The sequence below is a fragment of the Capricornis sumatraensis genome, chromosome 1, assembly GCF_032405125.1.
Source record: "Capricornis sumatraensis isolate serow.1 chromosome 1, serow.2, whole genome shotgun sequence".
NCBI classification, from domain to species: Eukaryota; Metazoa; Chordata; class Mammalia; order Artiodactyla; family Bovidae; genus Capricornis; species Capricornis sumatraensis.
In genome coordinates this window covers 32,788,211-32,805,348 of record NC_091069.1, presented here as the reverse complement: position 1 = coordinate 32,805,348, position 17,138 = coordinate 32,788,211, and the positions used below count along the sequence as shown (strand labels likewise).

At 41.8% G+C, this 17,138-nt stretch overlaps 1 protein-coding gene and 1 long non-coding RNA gene across 2 annotated transcripts in view; one reads left to right on the top strand and one right to left on the bottom strand.

The window, feature by feature from the left end:
* The window catches only part of DTNB (dystrobrevin beta), a 209,167-nt gene that overhangs the window by 130,419 nt on the left and 61,610 nt on the right, over window positions 1-17,138 (top strand). Inside the window, exon 10 of the mRNA XM_068964051.1 lies at window positions 15,583-15,672. Coding sequence (XP_068820152.1) covers window positions 15,583-15,672 — 90 coding nt within the window. The remainder of the gene's footprint in view (window positions 1-15,582; window positions 15,673-17,138) is intronic.
* On the bottom strand, window positions 2,760-4,555 carry LOC138072832 (uncharacterized). The gene is made up of 3 exons (XR_011144411.1): window positions 4,451-4,555; window positions 3,727-3,831; window positions 2,760-3,544 (listed from the first exon to the last, which is right to left on the bottom strand). It is a non-coding gene; the product is annotated as an uncharacterized lncRNA (long non-coding RNA).

Here is a 17,138-nt window from a genome sequence, read left to right as displayed (position 1 = left end):
AGCACTTTGTACTGTAAACCTGAAGAAAACTATGTGTACTGATTGCTTTGGATTAATTTAACTATAGAAATGTCATCTACGTAGTAATGCTTTGACTTTATATATATAATAGTTAAGATACTAATACTTAAGAGCAATTATGTTTGTTCACATTGGGTAAAACTCCCTGAGCAGTGTTTCCCAGCCTGGAGTGATGAGAAGCATCAGCTGGGTCACTTGCTAAACATACACGTTTCTGGGATCACACATTTCTCAGACCCAGTGGACCCTGAGATCCTGGGAAGCCACATGGTTAGCAAGTATTCCAAGTGATTCTTATCATCGAGCAAATTTGGGAAATAGCTCTAGAAAGAAAGGAAGGAGTAAACCGTAGGAATCCGCCACCCTGCAGTAGAGGATTTAGGGACTAAACAAATCAGAGTGTCTTGCCAATACAGTGTTACCCACATGGACACTCAGCATCCTGACCAGATGACAGTGCTTGTCTGCAGCCTTGTTAGGACACTCCAGCAGGACAGTAACTACACTGCTTCTCTGGGGCAAAATTGAGTGGTATGAGCAGTCTCAACTGTGCACAGATTTCTGAGCCCTTTGACTTTGTGTTTGAATCCTGGCTCTCACCTGACCTTGCACAAGATTCTTATCTTGGTTGATTTATCTGCAGAATGAGGACAATAATAGTATCTACATTATGGGGTGTGTATGCGAGGTTGTAAGATACTGTCCTTGTTATTTAGGAAGTGAACTGAGAGAACAGGTGGGGAGGTGGGGCTGATTTACAGAGGATGCCCTCTCTAGGAGGAACAGAAGGCTTATGAAAGAATACACGGTAGTAGAAGCTCTCCCACCTGCCTCACTTTTACAGTCACCCTTGCTGGCCTTAGCTTTTTATGGTAAACACTCATAACATTCAGAGCCAGACCCAGAATCTAAATATCAAGTCAGGAATGTTTCTGTTTCAAAACTCAGCAGACAAGGTAGATGATTGAAAGAAGTCAGCTTGTGGGTTTTATGTTTTGTTAGTCGCACAGTCGTATCCGACTCTTTGCAACCCCATGAACTGTAGCCCACCAGGCTCCTCTGTCCGTGGAATTTTCCAGACAAGAATTCTGGAGTGGGTTGCCATTCCCTACTCCAGGAGATCTTCCCCACCCAGGGATCAAACCCAGTTCTCCTATATTACAGGCAGATCCTTTACCATCTTAGCTACCAGAGAAGTCCAGGTTTTATGTTGTAGCAATGCCGTTTACAAGGACGTCACTCCCCCAAGTTCTCTTCATTTACTAGTTTTGTCATCTGACTCCCTGAGGGCCCTAGGTGTACGGTGACCAAGGGCACTGTGCATTTAAGGACCCACAGCTGAATGTAGTTGCTAGAGTCTGTTGGAGGGAGTACATTTTTCTGGATGATATTTCATTGCTTGAGCAGGCTGAAAGAAGGGAGCTGGGAGTAACAGTCATCACAGCTCCTGTCTAGAGGACTGCTAACCTTAAGCTCGACGTTGCTGCATAAAGCCCCAGCTCAGTAGTCAATGACCAGCTGCCATTGTCAGTCACAAAATAGCTGCGATTTCTGAAAGTTGTTTCAGATAATACTGTATAACCTGGGTGAATATTCTGAAGTCAGCAGTTCAGCTAGCATCTCTTTCTGGGTAGGCTTCGTCAGTGCTAGCGGTGGTAGTCACAGACTCTCCAGGGCCTGACCAGCAGACCGAGCGAGGCCAAAGCCCTAAGAGGCTGGAGCAGAGGCAGAGCTCTGTGACTTACCGTGAAGAGTAGCTGTTAGAGAGGCTGTGTGGGAACAAGGTGCCCCTGTCCAGCAATATTGTCCTTAGAACTTTAGGAGATTTCATTTCAGGATGAAATGATGATATAACATACAGACATTAATTGCATAACTCATAGATCTGGCTCTTCCTGGCCCCAGTTACTAAACCTTATAAATTTCAGATAGTACCCTGTTTACTTCCTTGAGGACTCATCAGTTTCTCCTCTGAATGTCGTCAGACCTGTGTCTCCAGAGTCTGATAAAAGCCAGGAGCCTGACACGTCATCCCAGTCATAGATCCTTCCTCTGCCAGGGCAAAGAGTCCTCGGGGGGCATAAGGCTACTCTCCAGAAAGAGGTTTTCTTTAGAGCTCAGCATAAGACATAAATCACTGAGTCAGACAAGAACACACACAGTATCAAAAACGCCCCAGGAAAAAAATTAAGAGTTCCAATTTCTACCTTTCTGATAGGCCATGCATATAAAAATAGTCACAGCCCCAGTGGTGAAAAAAATATTTCATTAGCCCAATAAAAGATGGTCTCAAATGTAATGGTTACTTTTTACAGAAGAAAAACTTATAAAGGGCTGAGATGCTGACAATCATGTGAGAAACTGTAAATTATGTACCTGAAAGATTCCCCTCTAGGGATTTGCCCTCCGTTATATTCTTCTAATATTCTCATATTGACATGTCTATAGTTGAAAAGAAACTTCGTCTTTGTCTGAGACTGAGTAGTTTCTAGAAATGTGCTTCTGTTAAAGAATCAGAACAGTATACTAAAAACAAACAAACTTTCAGAACTTTAAAACAGACTTAAATCGCCTCTCTGGTAGTTAATTTACTCTGAGGCTTGCTTCTGCCCCTCTATTTCCCCAAGGTTCAGAATGTGATTACATTATTACGGTCTGCGCTGTTGTACTATTTTAAGTCATACCTTACATTCAAACCAATATGAAAAATGATGCTGATATTTTTAATGTATTCTAAAGCTTTGACTTTAATTATTTATACACATAAAAATGTTTACAGTTCTGTGGGCATTTCATATAACTTTGACATCAACAGAAACCTCCAGGATGAAACTTTTGACTTTGTGCATTTGTTTGGTACAATAGTTTGAACTCTTTTAACTTCAGGTATTAAAATCTAACTTTAAAAAGTACAAACCCAGTTAAGCCAGATGAAAACATTGGAAAAGTCTTGTGTACAACCTTGTACGGACTTCCCTGGTGGTCCGGGGATTGAGAGTCTATCTTCCAATGCAGGGGATGCAGATTTGACCTCTGATTGGGGAACTAAGATCCCACATGCCATGGGGCATCTAAGCCTGCACGCAGCAAATAGAGTAGCCCTCACACTGCAGCTGGAGAAGCCCCTGGAATGTGCTGCAACAAAGACCAGCACAGCCCAGCAAAAAGAAGAAAGGGGAGAGCAGAAGCTGAACTGCCACCGAGACGTCCACCCTTGGCTTCTCCATCTCCTGGCTCCTCTCAGAGTGTGGTCTTCATTCCCTCCTCCTATAGAACAGCCAATGCTCAAGGTGCCAGTGGCTTCCAACTCACATCCTCAGCCTTGTCACTCGAGAGGTTGTGCCTTTCCTCTCTCGGATTAGAAGACTCCAGGAAAGGATTCTTGCTGTCCTGGATGGCATTACCGCCTATCCTTGTGTGTGTGTGTGTGTGTGATAAGCCAAACTCTCAGACCTGTATCAGGAGAATTGAGGGTGGAGCATTTCCCCTAAAGAAGGTTGTCCTGTCAAGAGCAGCAAAGATCCTGTAAATAGAAAAATACCAGAGGTTGTTGGCAGAGGGCTGTTTTGCTGCCCAGCACAGAGGTGTGCAGAGTGTGCCCATGCGCGCACGTACGCACGCACACACACACACACACGCACTTCCCTCCCCACGAGCTTTCCTTCCTGACACAGTGCAGCAATACGACTATGAGTGCGCACTCACCTTTCCCGGAGGTCTTATCCACCTCCTACAGACAGCATGGGGTCCCGGATATCTGGGTCATGTCCATTCGTCAGGATCAGCCCTTTTGTGATTCATTAACCTAGTCTACCATGGACCGAATGAGAAGTTTTAAGAATGCTCATATCTTTAAAACTCACAGCCACAACTACAACTCACAAGTCTGTAACAGCAGATATCTGAAAATAGGATAATTGTAATTTAGAGAAGCTGGGGGGAAGGAAAGTCACAGGAAATAGGACATATTAAGCCATATCTGCCCATTTCCTCCTGAAACACCATGAAAATGACAGTCAAGAGGTTGTGTGCATTTGTGTGTGTGTGTGTGTGTGTGTGTGTGTGTGTGTGTTTTAGTAGAAGCCCACAACAACAGAGAAAAATGGTCGAGGAAACAATAGCAAGAACTTTTTGGAAGCAGCAAAGCAGATGGCTGAGTGGTAACTGATTTTTCCAGACTGGAGAGATCTAAAACCTAAGCCAACTGAGAAACCCGGAGGAAAGCCCACCCGGGAATGGGAAGGCTCTGTGGGGGGAAATACAGAATGATGGCTCATAGTCTGTGTAAGAAACACTTACAGCCTCAGAATGTCTACATAACTGGACACCTGCCCCTGCCCTACCCTGCCAGAGCTGAGATTTATGCCTGTGGTTTCTGGAACAATACAACCCCCATAAAAACCCAACTTGTCCTAATCATCCATCTCACCTTGGTGGGCTGAGGCCACTGGCGTCCAGACAATGTGTCTCTTTCTCTTGGAACATCATATTAAAGACTTCAGGAAAGCCCTGCTGCATCCTGTTATTCCTCCCAAAGTGCCTGGGGCTCCAGCCAGAGGGGCACAAGATCCAAGTCCTAGGATCCCAGAGATTACTGTTTAACCAGTGGCCTTGCTCTGTAGCCATGTAGCAAAGAGTGACGTATTCCCTCCCTGGATGGAGAGTTTTGCTACCATTGACACTTCTCCTTGACTCAGCTAGTTCCAATCAGAGTTACAGCCCACCCCCAGTATTAGTTTCTATTTTAGTCATAACTCTTGGCTACAAATAATAGAAGCTCAGTTTGAATTGGCTTAGGGAAAAGAAGATTTTTTTGTTTTCGTAACCAGGCTGTGGGCAGAGCAGGGGGTAGTGGCTAGGCCCCTGGGCGGACAGAGCAAGGGGAACTCAACTAGTGTAGGTGTTTCCCCCACCCATCACCTCCTCGCTCCTCTCCACTGCACATCTGCTCCTTCTTCCCTAATGTAACTGTCATTCCACGCAGCAGGAACAAAGCCAGGAGACCCATGTGTTCACATTTCGTAACCTCGTTACTCTATGTGGATCCAGTTTGAAAACTTTCAGTGGAAGTTACATTGGATCCATCTTGGGTCATGTTACCCACCCCGGTGTTTTCTGTTCAGTGGCCCCACCTAGAATAATATGGTTGAATGGGTAGGGGTCAATTCACAAACAAGGGTGAGTCTACTTCCCTGGAGAAGGTGGGGCTGCTGAGGAGACATGTCATTATAAGCTTCTTTTTCAGGTGGTTTCTGAAAAAAGTACACGTGAAAGTATATTACATCACACCTCCGTTTGCATGGATTTGTTTCAGGAGACCTTTGTTCCCTTACCCCCTTAATTTTTCTCAAGGGTTGAATAATTCTTGCTATTCTGTTCAGTTTATGGAGATGATTGTATGGGACATAACACCACCTTTGAGTGGTGAACAGGTAAATACAAGAGCCACAGATCCTGAGTAAGTCACCAGTTGCAAGGGACCTTAAATAAAGGCAAGATTTTATCGGAGCCTTTTTACTTTAATCCATACTTCACAAGAAAGAGAAAGCAGTTTTTAAAGGCCAGGTGGTGCTGCAGTATAAGTACTACTTCTGAGCTATAGAAACATGACCAAGTTAAGAGGTGAGTTGTCCTATACTGGTTTTAAAATGGCTTTCTGACTGGGCGCCAAGATAAAGAGCTTATCTTGTTATCCACAGAAAACTGGAGTGACAGAAGCCACAGAAGGCTGCCTTTTCAGACTGAAAACAAAAGAGATGTGGGGAAACTGAGAAGAGAGACAGAATGAAATTGGTTGGGGCAGACACTGTGCATGTGTGGACTCGGGCCACTGATTCTCTCTTTCTGTGAAATGAGAAAAATAGAGTTTGGTGGAAAGCAAAAACTAATGAGGTTTTCAGCATCGCCCTGAAACAGCTACCTTGTGTGAATTCTTCGTGACAACCTCTCCAAGGCAACTCAGGAATTATTTTTTCTCCAATTTTTTTTTTTTTTCCTTGAAAGAAAAGCAGAGTAATTGAAAATTAACACATAATCTTATGGAACTGCAGAGTCTTGGTGCTGGCATGTTTCCAGAGTCTGTCTGATGGCCTGGGCAGCCTGCCAGTTTTCAGTGGCTTCTGGGTTGGGATTAAATTCCATTTCCATTCAAGCATTTAAGGTAAACCCTTCAGCAGTTCTAACTCAGGTTAGTACAGATTAAAAGCTTGAGTATTTCCAACTCCATACTTCTAAACTTTGATGTGAATAGTTTCCTCCTCTCATTGGACTGAGGCTTGAGATCCAGAATGTGAGCAAGAATTGCATCCATGATGGACCGTCAGCAGAGCAGAGAGGAAGAAGGAGCAGGTCTAGGGCGAGAAATCGTGAGTTGAGTGTCTCCACGTTTGGATTGAGATGCTTGAGGGATCTTGGGGGTGAAGACAGGCTTGGTACATTTTGAATGTGGGGGTGCTGAGGAAGGAAGTGGTTGGTTTTCTTTCTGGCTTGAGTTAGGTACCTTTGGTCAAAACAGAAGGAAGATTTTGGGAGGAAGTTAGCAAGGTTATGTGAGTTAGAGGAGCCTGGGGGACATCAAGGAACCAGACCATAGTGTGAATTCTTGAGATCTAACAAATGGCCAGTAGAACATATACACAGTCTCTCTCTCTCTCTCTCTCTCTCTCTCTCTCTCTCTCTCACACACACACACACACACACACACTTTTACATATGCTTTGGAGGCTGTTGCCTTGGATACCTCTTGACTGTCCCTGCTGCTAAGAAGCTGACTAGGTGCAGCACATTGCTTTCTAATAAGATGCTATTAAAATGCTCCACGAGCTTGCACACACGACAGAAACTCCTATAGCGATGCTCAAATTCCTATGCTGGTCTGGCTTAGATGGACATAGTTTTTTATCCCTCTTCACATCAAACTATTAAAATGTTTCAATTTCTTTTAATAAGCAGACATTTAAAACAAATCAGTGCTGTAGTATAAGGTCATACCTTTTTCCCAGATCTCATTAGGAAAACTCTAGTCTGCTCCCACCAATCTAATCTCGTTTTGTGGCCAAAGGGATATTTCTGAAGTACAGGTCTGAGTATGTTATGCTCCTGGATAAAAATTGTCAGTGGCTCTTCCCTTCTACACTGCTGTCCAAGAGCATGGAAATGTTCTGTGCTAACCCGTCTGGTAGCCATTAGTCATGTGTGGGTACTGTACACTTGAAATATGACTGATGCAACACAGTGAATTTTTAATTTTCCTTAATTTAAATTAATTTGAATTTAAACGGCCACAGGTGGCTAGTGGCGGTGCAGTTCTGCAAGATGAGATGCACAGTCTTCATTTCTGAGCTGACCCTTGCCACCCTCTGCAGCCATGCCTATTCCATGGTTTCTGCTTGGCACCTACTCTCAGAGTTACTGAATCACTCACAGTTCACCAAGCAGGTCGCCGCATATGCTGCTCTGCCTTGGTGCCTCCCATCCTTTTTCCTGTTATTTCCTTCTCTTTGTCATCTAATTCTGCCTTCTCAACTTAGCTTCACCACCTCCAGGAGACCTTCCCTAGCACCCGAGAGCTAGAGGAAGTGTTCGTCTTCTATGATCTGTAGCACCTTGTGCCTATCATAGAATTGTCATTAGCCATTTGCTTCATGCTTTTCAAGACCCTAAGCTCCTTGAGGGCAAAAATCCACCAGGCTCGATCCAGAAACTGACTCCTTTTCTCCAAATCTTGCTGCTGCTTGCCCCTTGATCAGCACTTCTGCTAGGAAAGGGGTTTTCTTCTTCAGTTATTTCAAGCACGTAGCATCGTATGGCACTGCCTGCTTGTTTCACTGAGGGCTGAGAAATAAAGGACATGGATTATACTGGAATATCAGGTTCTGATGCAGTACCCCCTGGCTCACTCCTGCTGGACCCTCTTGGTTAGCTGTAACTTCCACTCTAAACCTGGTTCCCATCAGTCACCATCCGTTTACATATTTGGTCAGTGGCTTATAGTGTGCATAGCAGTTTCAGAATTGCTGATTTATTTTTTAAACAGATGATTGCTAAGTCATATATTATACAACGCATCCATTTAACACATACCATTTAGTGGTTTTTAGTATATTCACAGAGTTGCAAAACCATTATCACGATAGATTTGAGAACACTTTCATCACCTCCCCAAACTGATTTGTTATTTTAAAATATCTCTGCAGCATGGAGACTGGACTGTAGAGAACTAGAGTGGAGGAAGAGAAAACAGTCACGAGGCCCTTGGAGTAGCCCAAGTGGCCCTGGGGGAGAGAGTGTGGCAGCAGTGGGTATGGCAAGGGCGGCTGGTTTGGGGATCCATTCTGAAAATAGAGCCTGCAGGACCTGGTTAAGAGATTAGATGTGGAACATGAGAAAAAGAGAGAAATTAAGAAGACTTCTCAGCTTTGGGGCTTGTTGACTGGGTGAATGAGAATGCTGTTTATTTAACCCAGCCAGCTGCGGGGAGTGGCAGGTGAACAAGGAAAGTGTGGAGAATTGAGCTGTATTTTGAACATGTTGGGCTTGAGATGCCTGTTAGGCAGGCAAGGGGAGATGCTGAACGGACATCAAATTTACATGATTCTGGAGCTCTGGGGAGAGGTCAGGGCTGGAATACGAAGTTGAGAAGATTTCAGGTAATGCCTTTTATGGAAGATTGTTCTAAGAACAAACAGAAGATCTGTAAAAGTCTCTGATGGGTCACAGTACTTTGTTGATAGTAACTACTATGTTATGGTATTTAATCCTCCCAACACTCTCTAAAGTAAATATTTCACGAGGTAGATTTTGTATTATTATGATTTTGCAAATGAGAAGACTAAGACATAGAGAGGTTAATGCCCAAGCTCACATGGCTAATAAGTATCAGAGTTTGGATTAAACCCAAGACTGCCTGACTCCTGTGCCCGAGTTCTCGGTTGCTATGCTCTGCTGCCTTTTACTTAGTAAATAATTCCGCTGCCAGGAGTGCACATGGCTCTAGCATGCTTGCTTGTAGTGTCTCTGACCCTGTCCCACCCCTGCTTACCCTTCATCCCAACCACCCACCCCCTCACACCGCCTCCCACCCACCATCAGATCCCTTCCTTTCGCTACCTGTGCCCATGGGTGTGTTCTTAACCTTGGCCAAAGGCGCCCTCTCTTGCTAACACTGGAGATTCTGCTGGAGCTATGAGACTGTCACCTAGGATCCCAAGCCTCTGTTGTCTTGGAGAGCCATTCTCATACTGCAGTGTGCAGCTGGAGCCCTGGAAGCTTGTTTCAAATGCATATTCCCAGGCCTCATTCCCAGGTAATTTGATTCAGTAGAAGCTTGAGCGTTCTAAAAGAAGAAGTCTGGGGAAATGTGATTTTAGAAATCCTGCCTTTGACCCTGCAGTCCCATCAGGACCTTCTGTCCCCAACTATGCTCATTATTACCATTGGTTTAGAGCTGGGAGATGCCTTATGAGGGAAAGAACTCTCTTTAGGGTACCTGGGGAGAAATTTATTCATCTCAGGGTCACTTCTCTTTTTAACTTCGGTTCATGTTAATCACCCTTGACTTTGCTGGTCTCCCAATTGGGTAAAATTCTACTATTACTTCCTCTCATAGGAGAACAGTGTCCTTATCATCATAACACTCATTATACTTGGAGTTTTCCTTATTTGTGTGATCATCTCTTTTCTACTTGACTGTTTCTCTCTTGATGTTAACAGTCAAGTAGAAAAATCCACGTCTGGGTTTTGCTCATGTCCTCCTGTCCTGGCACAGTGCTGACTCTAGTCAATGTTCCAAACATTGACTCACATGCCCAATCTCCATCAGACGTGCCATTCAAACTATGTGTACTCAGGCATGCAAATCACCTACTTTTATGGATTGAATTAACTTTTGATAGCTTAGAAATAGAACAGGTATTTTCATTATTTTATTTGTTAGAGGATTCCAAAATATTCCAAAGTATTGACTTTGTTTTAGAAAAACGGAGTTCTAAAGCAAAATCTGTTTGTAAGTTGGGATTGTATACGTGTGGCATATACACATTGCAGCACATTTAATGCATGTATGCATAATCAAAAAAGAGTTTATCAAGAAGTAAATCTAAAAAACAGGTACATTTTTGAATGTGAGTAGAATGACGTAACACCCATTGTTGTTCAGTTGCTAAGTCTTGTCTGACTCTTTGCAACCCTGTTGATTGCAGCACACCAGGCTCCTCTGTTCTTCTCAACTATCTCCTGGAGTTTGCTCAAATTCATGTCTGCTGAGTTGGTGATGCCATCTAACCATCTCATCCTCTGTCGTTCCCTCTCCTTTTGCCTTCAGTCTTTCCCAGCATCGGGGTCTTTTCCAATGAGTTGGCTCTTCATATCAGGTGGCCAAAGTATTGGAGCTTCAGCTTTAGCATCAGTCCTTCTAATAAATATTCAAGGTTGATTTCCTTTAGGATTGACCGTTTTGATCTCCTTGCAGTCCAAGAGACTCTCAAGAGTCTGCCCCAAACAAAATTGTCAGAAAATTCATGGGCATTTAAATTCCTCATTTGCCATAAGCAGCTACTGTTAATGCTTTTCATTTTGGCTTAGATCCCTAATTATCTGGCAGACAACACTAGTTCTGAATAGCAGTCTTCATATCACACTAAAATGGAGTTTAATGGACTGTTGCTTCTGTAGTAAAAGTCTCCACTTTCTGTTCTGCCATTTCCTTTGGAAAACATCATGGTCAGATTGTCATGCCCGTTACTCTGTCAAAACTACTTTTGTCAAGGAGACCAGAGACTTTCACATGCTAAATCCAGTGGTGAATTCTCAGGATTTACGGGCTTGACCTGTCAGTGGCATTTGATGTAGATGATTGCTCCCTTGTACTTGAAACACTTTCTGCTCTTGCCTGTAGATACTATGCTTTTCTGGCTTTTTTCCTATTCCTTCTCGGCCTCCTTTGCTGATTTTTCCATACCTCTTTGACCTGTAAATGTTAGCATACCAGAGGGACCACTTCTCTTTTCTGTCTGTACTCCTCACTGTAGGTGATCCCATCCATACTCATGACTTGCGATAAAATCTGCATACTAGTTACTCTAAAACTTCTTTTTCTGACCGAGACTTTTTCCATGAACTTTCACCTTTTCCCTTACATATCTTCCTCCTAATCAATACCTTCACTTGGGTGTTTAATATATATTTCATAACTAGCATATTTAAACTCAATTCTATATCTTCTCCCACCAAATCTGCTTCTCCCATATTCTTCCCCATCTCTGTGAATGGCAGTCCCATTTTCTTAGTTGCTTGGTCAGAACCGTTAATTTTTCTCCCATCTAAACTGTCAGGTTATTAAATCTATCCAAAATCACTGTCAAAGTCTATCTAATATCTTGTTATTTATTATCACTTCTACAGCTACTATTTCCTAGCCACTCTTGTCTCTCATCTGGAATGTCAAGCTGCCTTCTAACTGACTGCTTCTTCCCCCTGCTCTCTGGCACTTTATCCTTCCTGTAGCAAATGATCCTAATTAAAATACATGTTACACCTCACTTCTGCTCAAAACCTTCCAGTAAATTCTAATTTCAGAGTAAAAGCTAAAGCTTTTGTCCTGGTATGCAGGATTCTATAACCCACTTCTCAATCTGTCTGCCATAAAGACCCAGCTTTGTTTTGAATTCTAGTTTGAAGTGGAGTGATACTTTACAAAGATATGATAAAAATAAGTTACTACAGAAAGAACCTCCACTCTGGTCATTGTGAACTAACCGGTATCAGATTAGCTCTCTCACTGTAAACCCCTGGAAAACTGATCTGAATGTAAAAACAACAGTTTTCAGGAATTAGACAGTAAGTAGTGTAGGACTGATTCCTGAGATGGAAAACAAGTGAGATTAGCCCCATGATCGCCCAGACGTTCTGCAGAAATGCATTTGCCAGACACCAGTGCAGAATATAAGCAGAGCAAGGCAGTCTTGCTTAGAATAAGAAAGTAGAGATTGGAGTTGGGGAGCAAAATTTGCCGAGCAAAACACCAGAGAGGAGTACATGTGCAGAGAAAGAGCTCCATAAATCTGAAGAGCTAAGCTGCATTTGCATGTAATGAGATTTCACAAGATCTGAGAGAGAACAACCCCTGGGGATTTGAAAGTGGAACAACTACCTGAGCTCACACTGTTAAGTTCTAACCAACATATATAGTTTGAGTTCTAACCAACCAAAGTAAAGAGACAAGATTGAATGCTTGAGGCACTCAGTAAAGACCCCAGAAGGACCACATCTTAGGAGCGGGTCCAATTAGCCCTAAATAAAGTCACTCTAGATCTGTGCTAATGAAGCTTCAGCACAAGCCTCAAAAGGATCAAGCTACTCACAAGCAGATTGACTGCCGTTCTTAAGAGGAAGACAACAAAATCCAGACGTTCAGCAACATAATACTCAGCATTTGCACCATTCAGTGGAGAATCAGAAGACAGAGGAAGAGGCAGCAAAGTGTGACATGTAACCAGGAGACAATTAGTCAACGTAACAGAGCCAGAAATAAGACATTTGATGCAGCTAACAGACAAGGACTTTCAAGCATCCATGATAAGTATCAAAAATATAAAAGAGGAACTTCCGTGGTGGTGCAGTGGTTAAGACTCCATGCTCCCAGTGCAGGGTGCCAGGGTTCCATCCCTGGTCAAGGAACTAGATCCCACATGCCACAACTGAGGGAAAAAAAAAAGATCCTCCATGCTGCATCTAAAGGTCCCATATGCTACAGTGAAGAGTAAAGATCCTGAGGGCCATGACTAAGACCTGGTGCAGCCAAATAGTAAATATTTTAAAAATATATTTATAAAAGAAAATATCAACATAATGTGGAGAAAATGTGAGAAATGAACATAGTATAAATGTGATTGGAATTTTTTGCATGTATAGTCTACTTCCATTAAAACCTTTAAAATAAAAAAAAAAATAGAGCTTACAGAGTTGAAAGGGATTATACTGAAAAATTTAGTGAATGGACTTAACAGTAGGTCAGAAATTATGAAATGAAAGTTCACTAAACTTAAAGCAATACAAACTATCTAAAATGAAGCAGAGAGAAAAACATTTGAAAAACAGAGCTTCAGTGATCTTTGGGACAATGTCAAACAGTCTAACAGAAGGGGAGGAAAATAATTATTCATGGAAATAATTTTTTCCAAATTTCTGAATAAATTTTTACATATTTAATGAAAACTGCAAGCACACAGATACAAGATGATCAACGAACTATAAGCAGAATGAACACAGAGGAAAACATACCAACACACATCACAATCAAATCGCAAAAAAGGAAAAAAAAACAGTGATAAAGAAGAAATTAAAAGCAGCTAGAGAAAAAAAGACATGTTACATATGGGGAACAAGGGTAAAATTTTCCAATGAGTTCTCAATGAAAATAATGCAAGTTAGAAAATAGAATGATGTCTGAAAGTGGTGAAAGAACTCAGTTTTATTCTCTCTAAAATATAGAAATTTCCTAGCTCTATCCACTGAAAAGCCTAGAGGAGGTGACAACCCAAGAACAGTGAGCACTCTAGCACCCTGATTGTGGCTTCTGAATGCTCATTCTCAGTAAAAGGGACCTGGGATCCTTGGAAGAATGGTTGATTCTAAGTGTGGAGCAGGATATATACAAGATGAGACTGAGGCATCTTATTGTACAAACAGGGAAGCTAAATAAGCTCTAGTGAAGCCTGCTTCCTGGGGTTCCCACTGGCCAAAGTTAGGACAATTTGAATACCATTGTAACGGATTGAAGCACATCAGATACACAAAAATCTATGAGTTTATAATGATATTAAGACAGACAAACAAAAGCCCTCCTAAGACTCTAGCTCATTTTTCTGTTGTTGCTATTAAATAAGAAATATTAACCATTTGTTTTACCTTTCCTGAATGAGCAGTATTTCACAGTAAGCAAATAGAAGAAATGAATAAACATGCAAAAGATGATAAAACTAGAAAGTCAACCTTTTGTAACCCCTCATGAAATAATGTATCTAGGCAAGAATCATTTTAAGTGCTAAAATTATTAGGTGAAAAGTTGATGGGCATGTCCGTAATAGAGAGATGTAACCAATAGTATCTGAATCCACTGATCAGTATTTCCATTCCACTCCATTACGTACCTCCTGTTTGATTTATAAGTACATCATATTATATATGATGGGGTCTAGTCCTATCTCAATAACAAAAGCAAAAACTTTAGTCCAGCATCTAGATCTGGCCCCACAGGGGCTAGAGAAACAAGTTTAATGATGCCTCCAAAATGTAGGATACGCAGCAAGGTAACCTGTTTTCTTCATAAGTAGATGACAGGGAAGAAACAGGGAAAAGGAAGAACTGTTACAGATTAAAACCAGAAACATATAATCAAATCCCAACATAAAAAACAAAAACAAAAAACATATCAACCAAATGCAAAGTGTGGACCTTGTTTAGATCTTGACTTTAACTGTAAAAGGATATTTTTTAAGATTTAAATTTTCAGATGGACTAAGATATTCAAGAATTTTTGTTAATTTTTTCAGATGTAATAATGGTGTCGAGGTTGTATTAATTTTTTCTCTGATGTACAGACTCAAGTATTTGCAGGCGAAATTGGTGTTACTCTAGCCATGCTCGCCTGCACAAAATGTTGGAAAAAGGAAGAATAAATAAGTTGATGTTGTTGATCTTTGTTGAACTTTAGTGATGGGTCCGTGAAGTGTGCGTGCTCAGTCACTTAATTGTGTCCAACTCTTTGCAACCCTGTGGACTGTAGCCCGCCAGGCTCCTCTGTCCATGGATTTTCCAGGCAAGAATACTGGAGTGAGTTGCCATGTCTTCCTCCAAATGGTAGTCATTAAATAACTTTTTCTGTTTTGTGCATATTTTAATACTTCTCTAGTGAAAAGTTAAAAAAAAAAAGAAGATCATGTGCTTAAGAACTTTCCAAATATCTGTAAGAGAAAGCCTCACTCTTGTATGCAACATTGTCAATTAAATACAATTCTAACAATTTTTATATAAGTATCAGTTTTATGGGAGAAAATAGAATGATGCTAAAGGCAGTATCCTTGTAGAAATAAAAAGGTTTAATTGGTAACATAAAGTAACTGAAAACTGTGACAGGTAGACAGAAGCCATAGGAGCATTAAGGGGCCACTCAGTGATTAAATGGACCCACTCTGCCTCAGTTTTCCTGCCAGAGGGCATTCCCTACAAGATGTATCCATCACAGAGCCCAGAACCTGAGCAAGCCTGGTGGGTAAGGCTCCTCACTGGCCCCCTCATTGGTTTCTCCTTCTCACGGGCTGTAGTAGCAGCCCGCCCACCAAAGCCGTTTTCAAAGGGGCTGCTTTTGTTGAAGGGATTGATGAGATGTATTCCCTATGGTCTAACACCATATTCCATTATGCCTTGTGGTTTTTCATTGTTTTCCTTATCATGATTTTTTTTGGTTCTATTTTTCTTTGACGTTTGCCCATTTTAATCCATGTTCTTTTCTCGCTCTGTATGTGTTTGTGTCATGCTTGCTGTCTTTGCCTCCGTTGTTCCTAGGTTACAGTATAGCCAGGATATACCCAGTCACTTGGCTGATGAGCATGCGCTGATAGCCTCCTATGTGGCCCGTCTGCAGCACTGTGCACGGTCAGTGGGAGAGCAGCAGCCGGCGGGTGGCCAAGGGCTGATTGGAGGGAGGGAGAGCTCTGTTACCCGGGGCTGCCAGCTGGAAAATACTCTGCATGTGGGGTTTTTCTTGAGAAGCTACCAGCTATGTTTGGCAGGGTTTAAATAATTGCTAAAGCATTAGCGTCTAAAAGAGAAGGAGCCTTGCCAAGCCTGGGCACTTACCTAAATACAGAGTCAGAAATTCTTCTTTAAAGTGAAGTGCCCTTCCTTCCTTCAGACTATACTTAAAAGGGTGTAAACCTCAGAGATGTGCAGTCCCAAAGCTGTGTATTCACAGAGGTATTTGGTAAAACCTTTTCCTGTTCATTCTTGCCTAAATAATGAAATCTTTCAATCAACATTCAAAGTCTAAGGTTGATCAGCACACCTTGTCTAATGTGAAGGCTTTGACACCATCACCTTGTTACATCTTTATGTGTTGCATCATCATCCATTCCCCAAAATCTTATCATTGTTGATGATTTAAACCAGTGATTTTCAACAGTGGTATTGAGTCATTGTCACCTGAGAGACTTTTACCAAACCATATTTACCTCTTCATATTATAATAATTATATGTATTATAATTAGAAACTACTGTTAATATGGGAATATGTCTGATCCCTCAGTGGGTTATGGTGGAAAAACATTTGATAACCACTAACTCTAGCAAAGTTAATCCTTTAAAAGAGTTATTAGCAGACAAAATGCCATTGCATTCAGGTAGACCCAAAGTTACCTGTCTAGTCCATGCTTTCCGCCACCCCCCACCACCACCATTCTGCAACGAGAACAGCAGGTAAAGTTTAAATAATCTAAAGCCATCCCTCCCTTTTATATAGCAGCAGAGAAGAGTCTCTGTGCCAAACAGCCTGAGATTCTTACTCTGAGAGAAAAAACTAATTTATAAACTTAAACACGTGGGAGAGGCTAGAGACTTAAATTTTGATCATAGCTTTGCCCTTAACATGCCTTGGTTCCGCAGGAAGCACTTATTCCCTGTGATAACAGAAAAATAAATTAATAATCAACTTTAAAATATGTATAATTGAAAAGGACTGTTTTAAGTATTATACTTTATAGCACTTCGCATAGTTTTCCCAGTATGACCAAATGATGTTTATTACTTTCAAGCATTTACCTGTCTCTAAAGGATTAGATTATAGGGTTCTCCTATCTCCCAGCTATAATTAATAAACTTACTCTGTGGAGGGAAAGGCCTGCAAATTGTGCATTGTATCATAGAGAGATGATTTCTGAGCACTCTGTCCCAGTCCCTTGATCTCTGGGAAGAGAGTTGTCTCGCCCCGGCAGGACAACTTATTTAGTATCAGTAAGGGCAGTTGTCCAAGTGATTAAAAGTTTCCATGGTGAGTATAGCAGCAGACAGTACTACCTGATATTTCAGCCCAGGAAGATGTATGCTAGGTTTAGCTGAGGCCCTC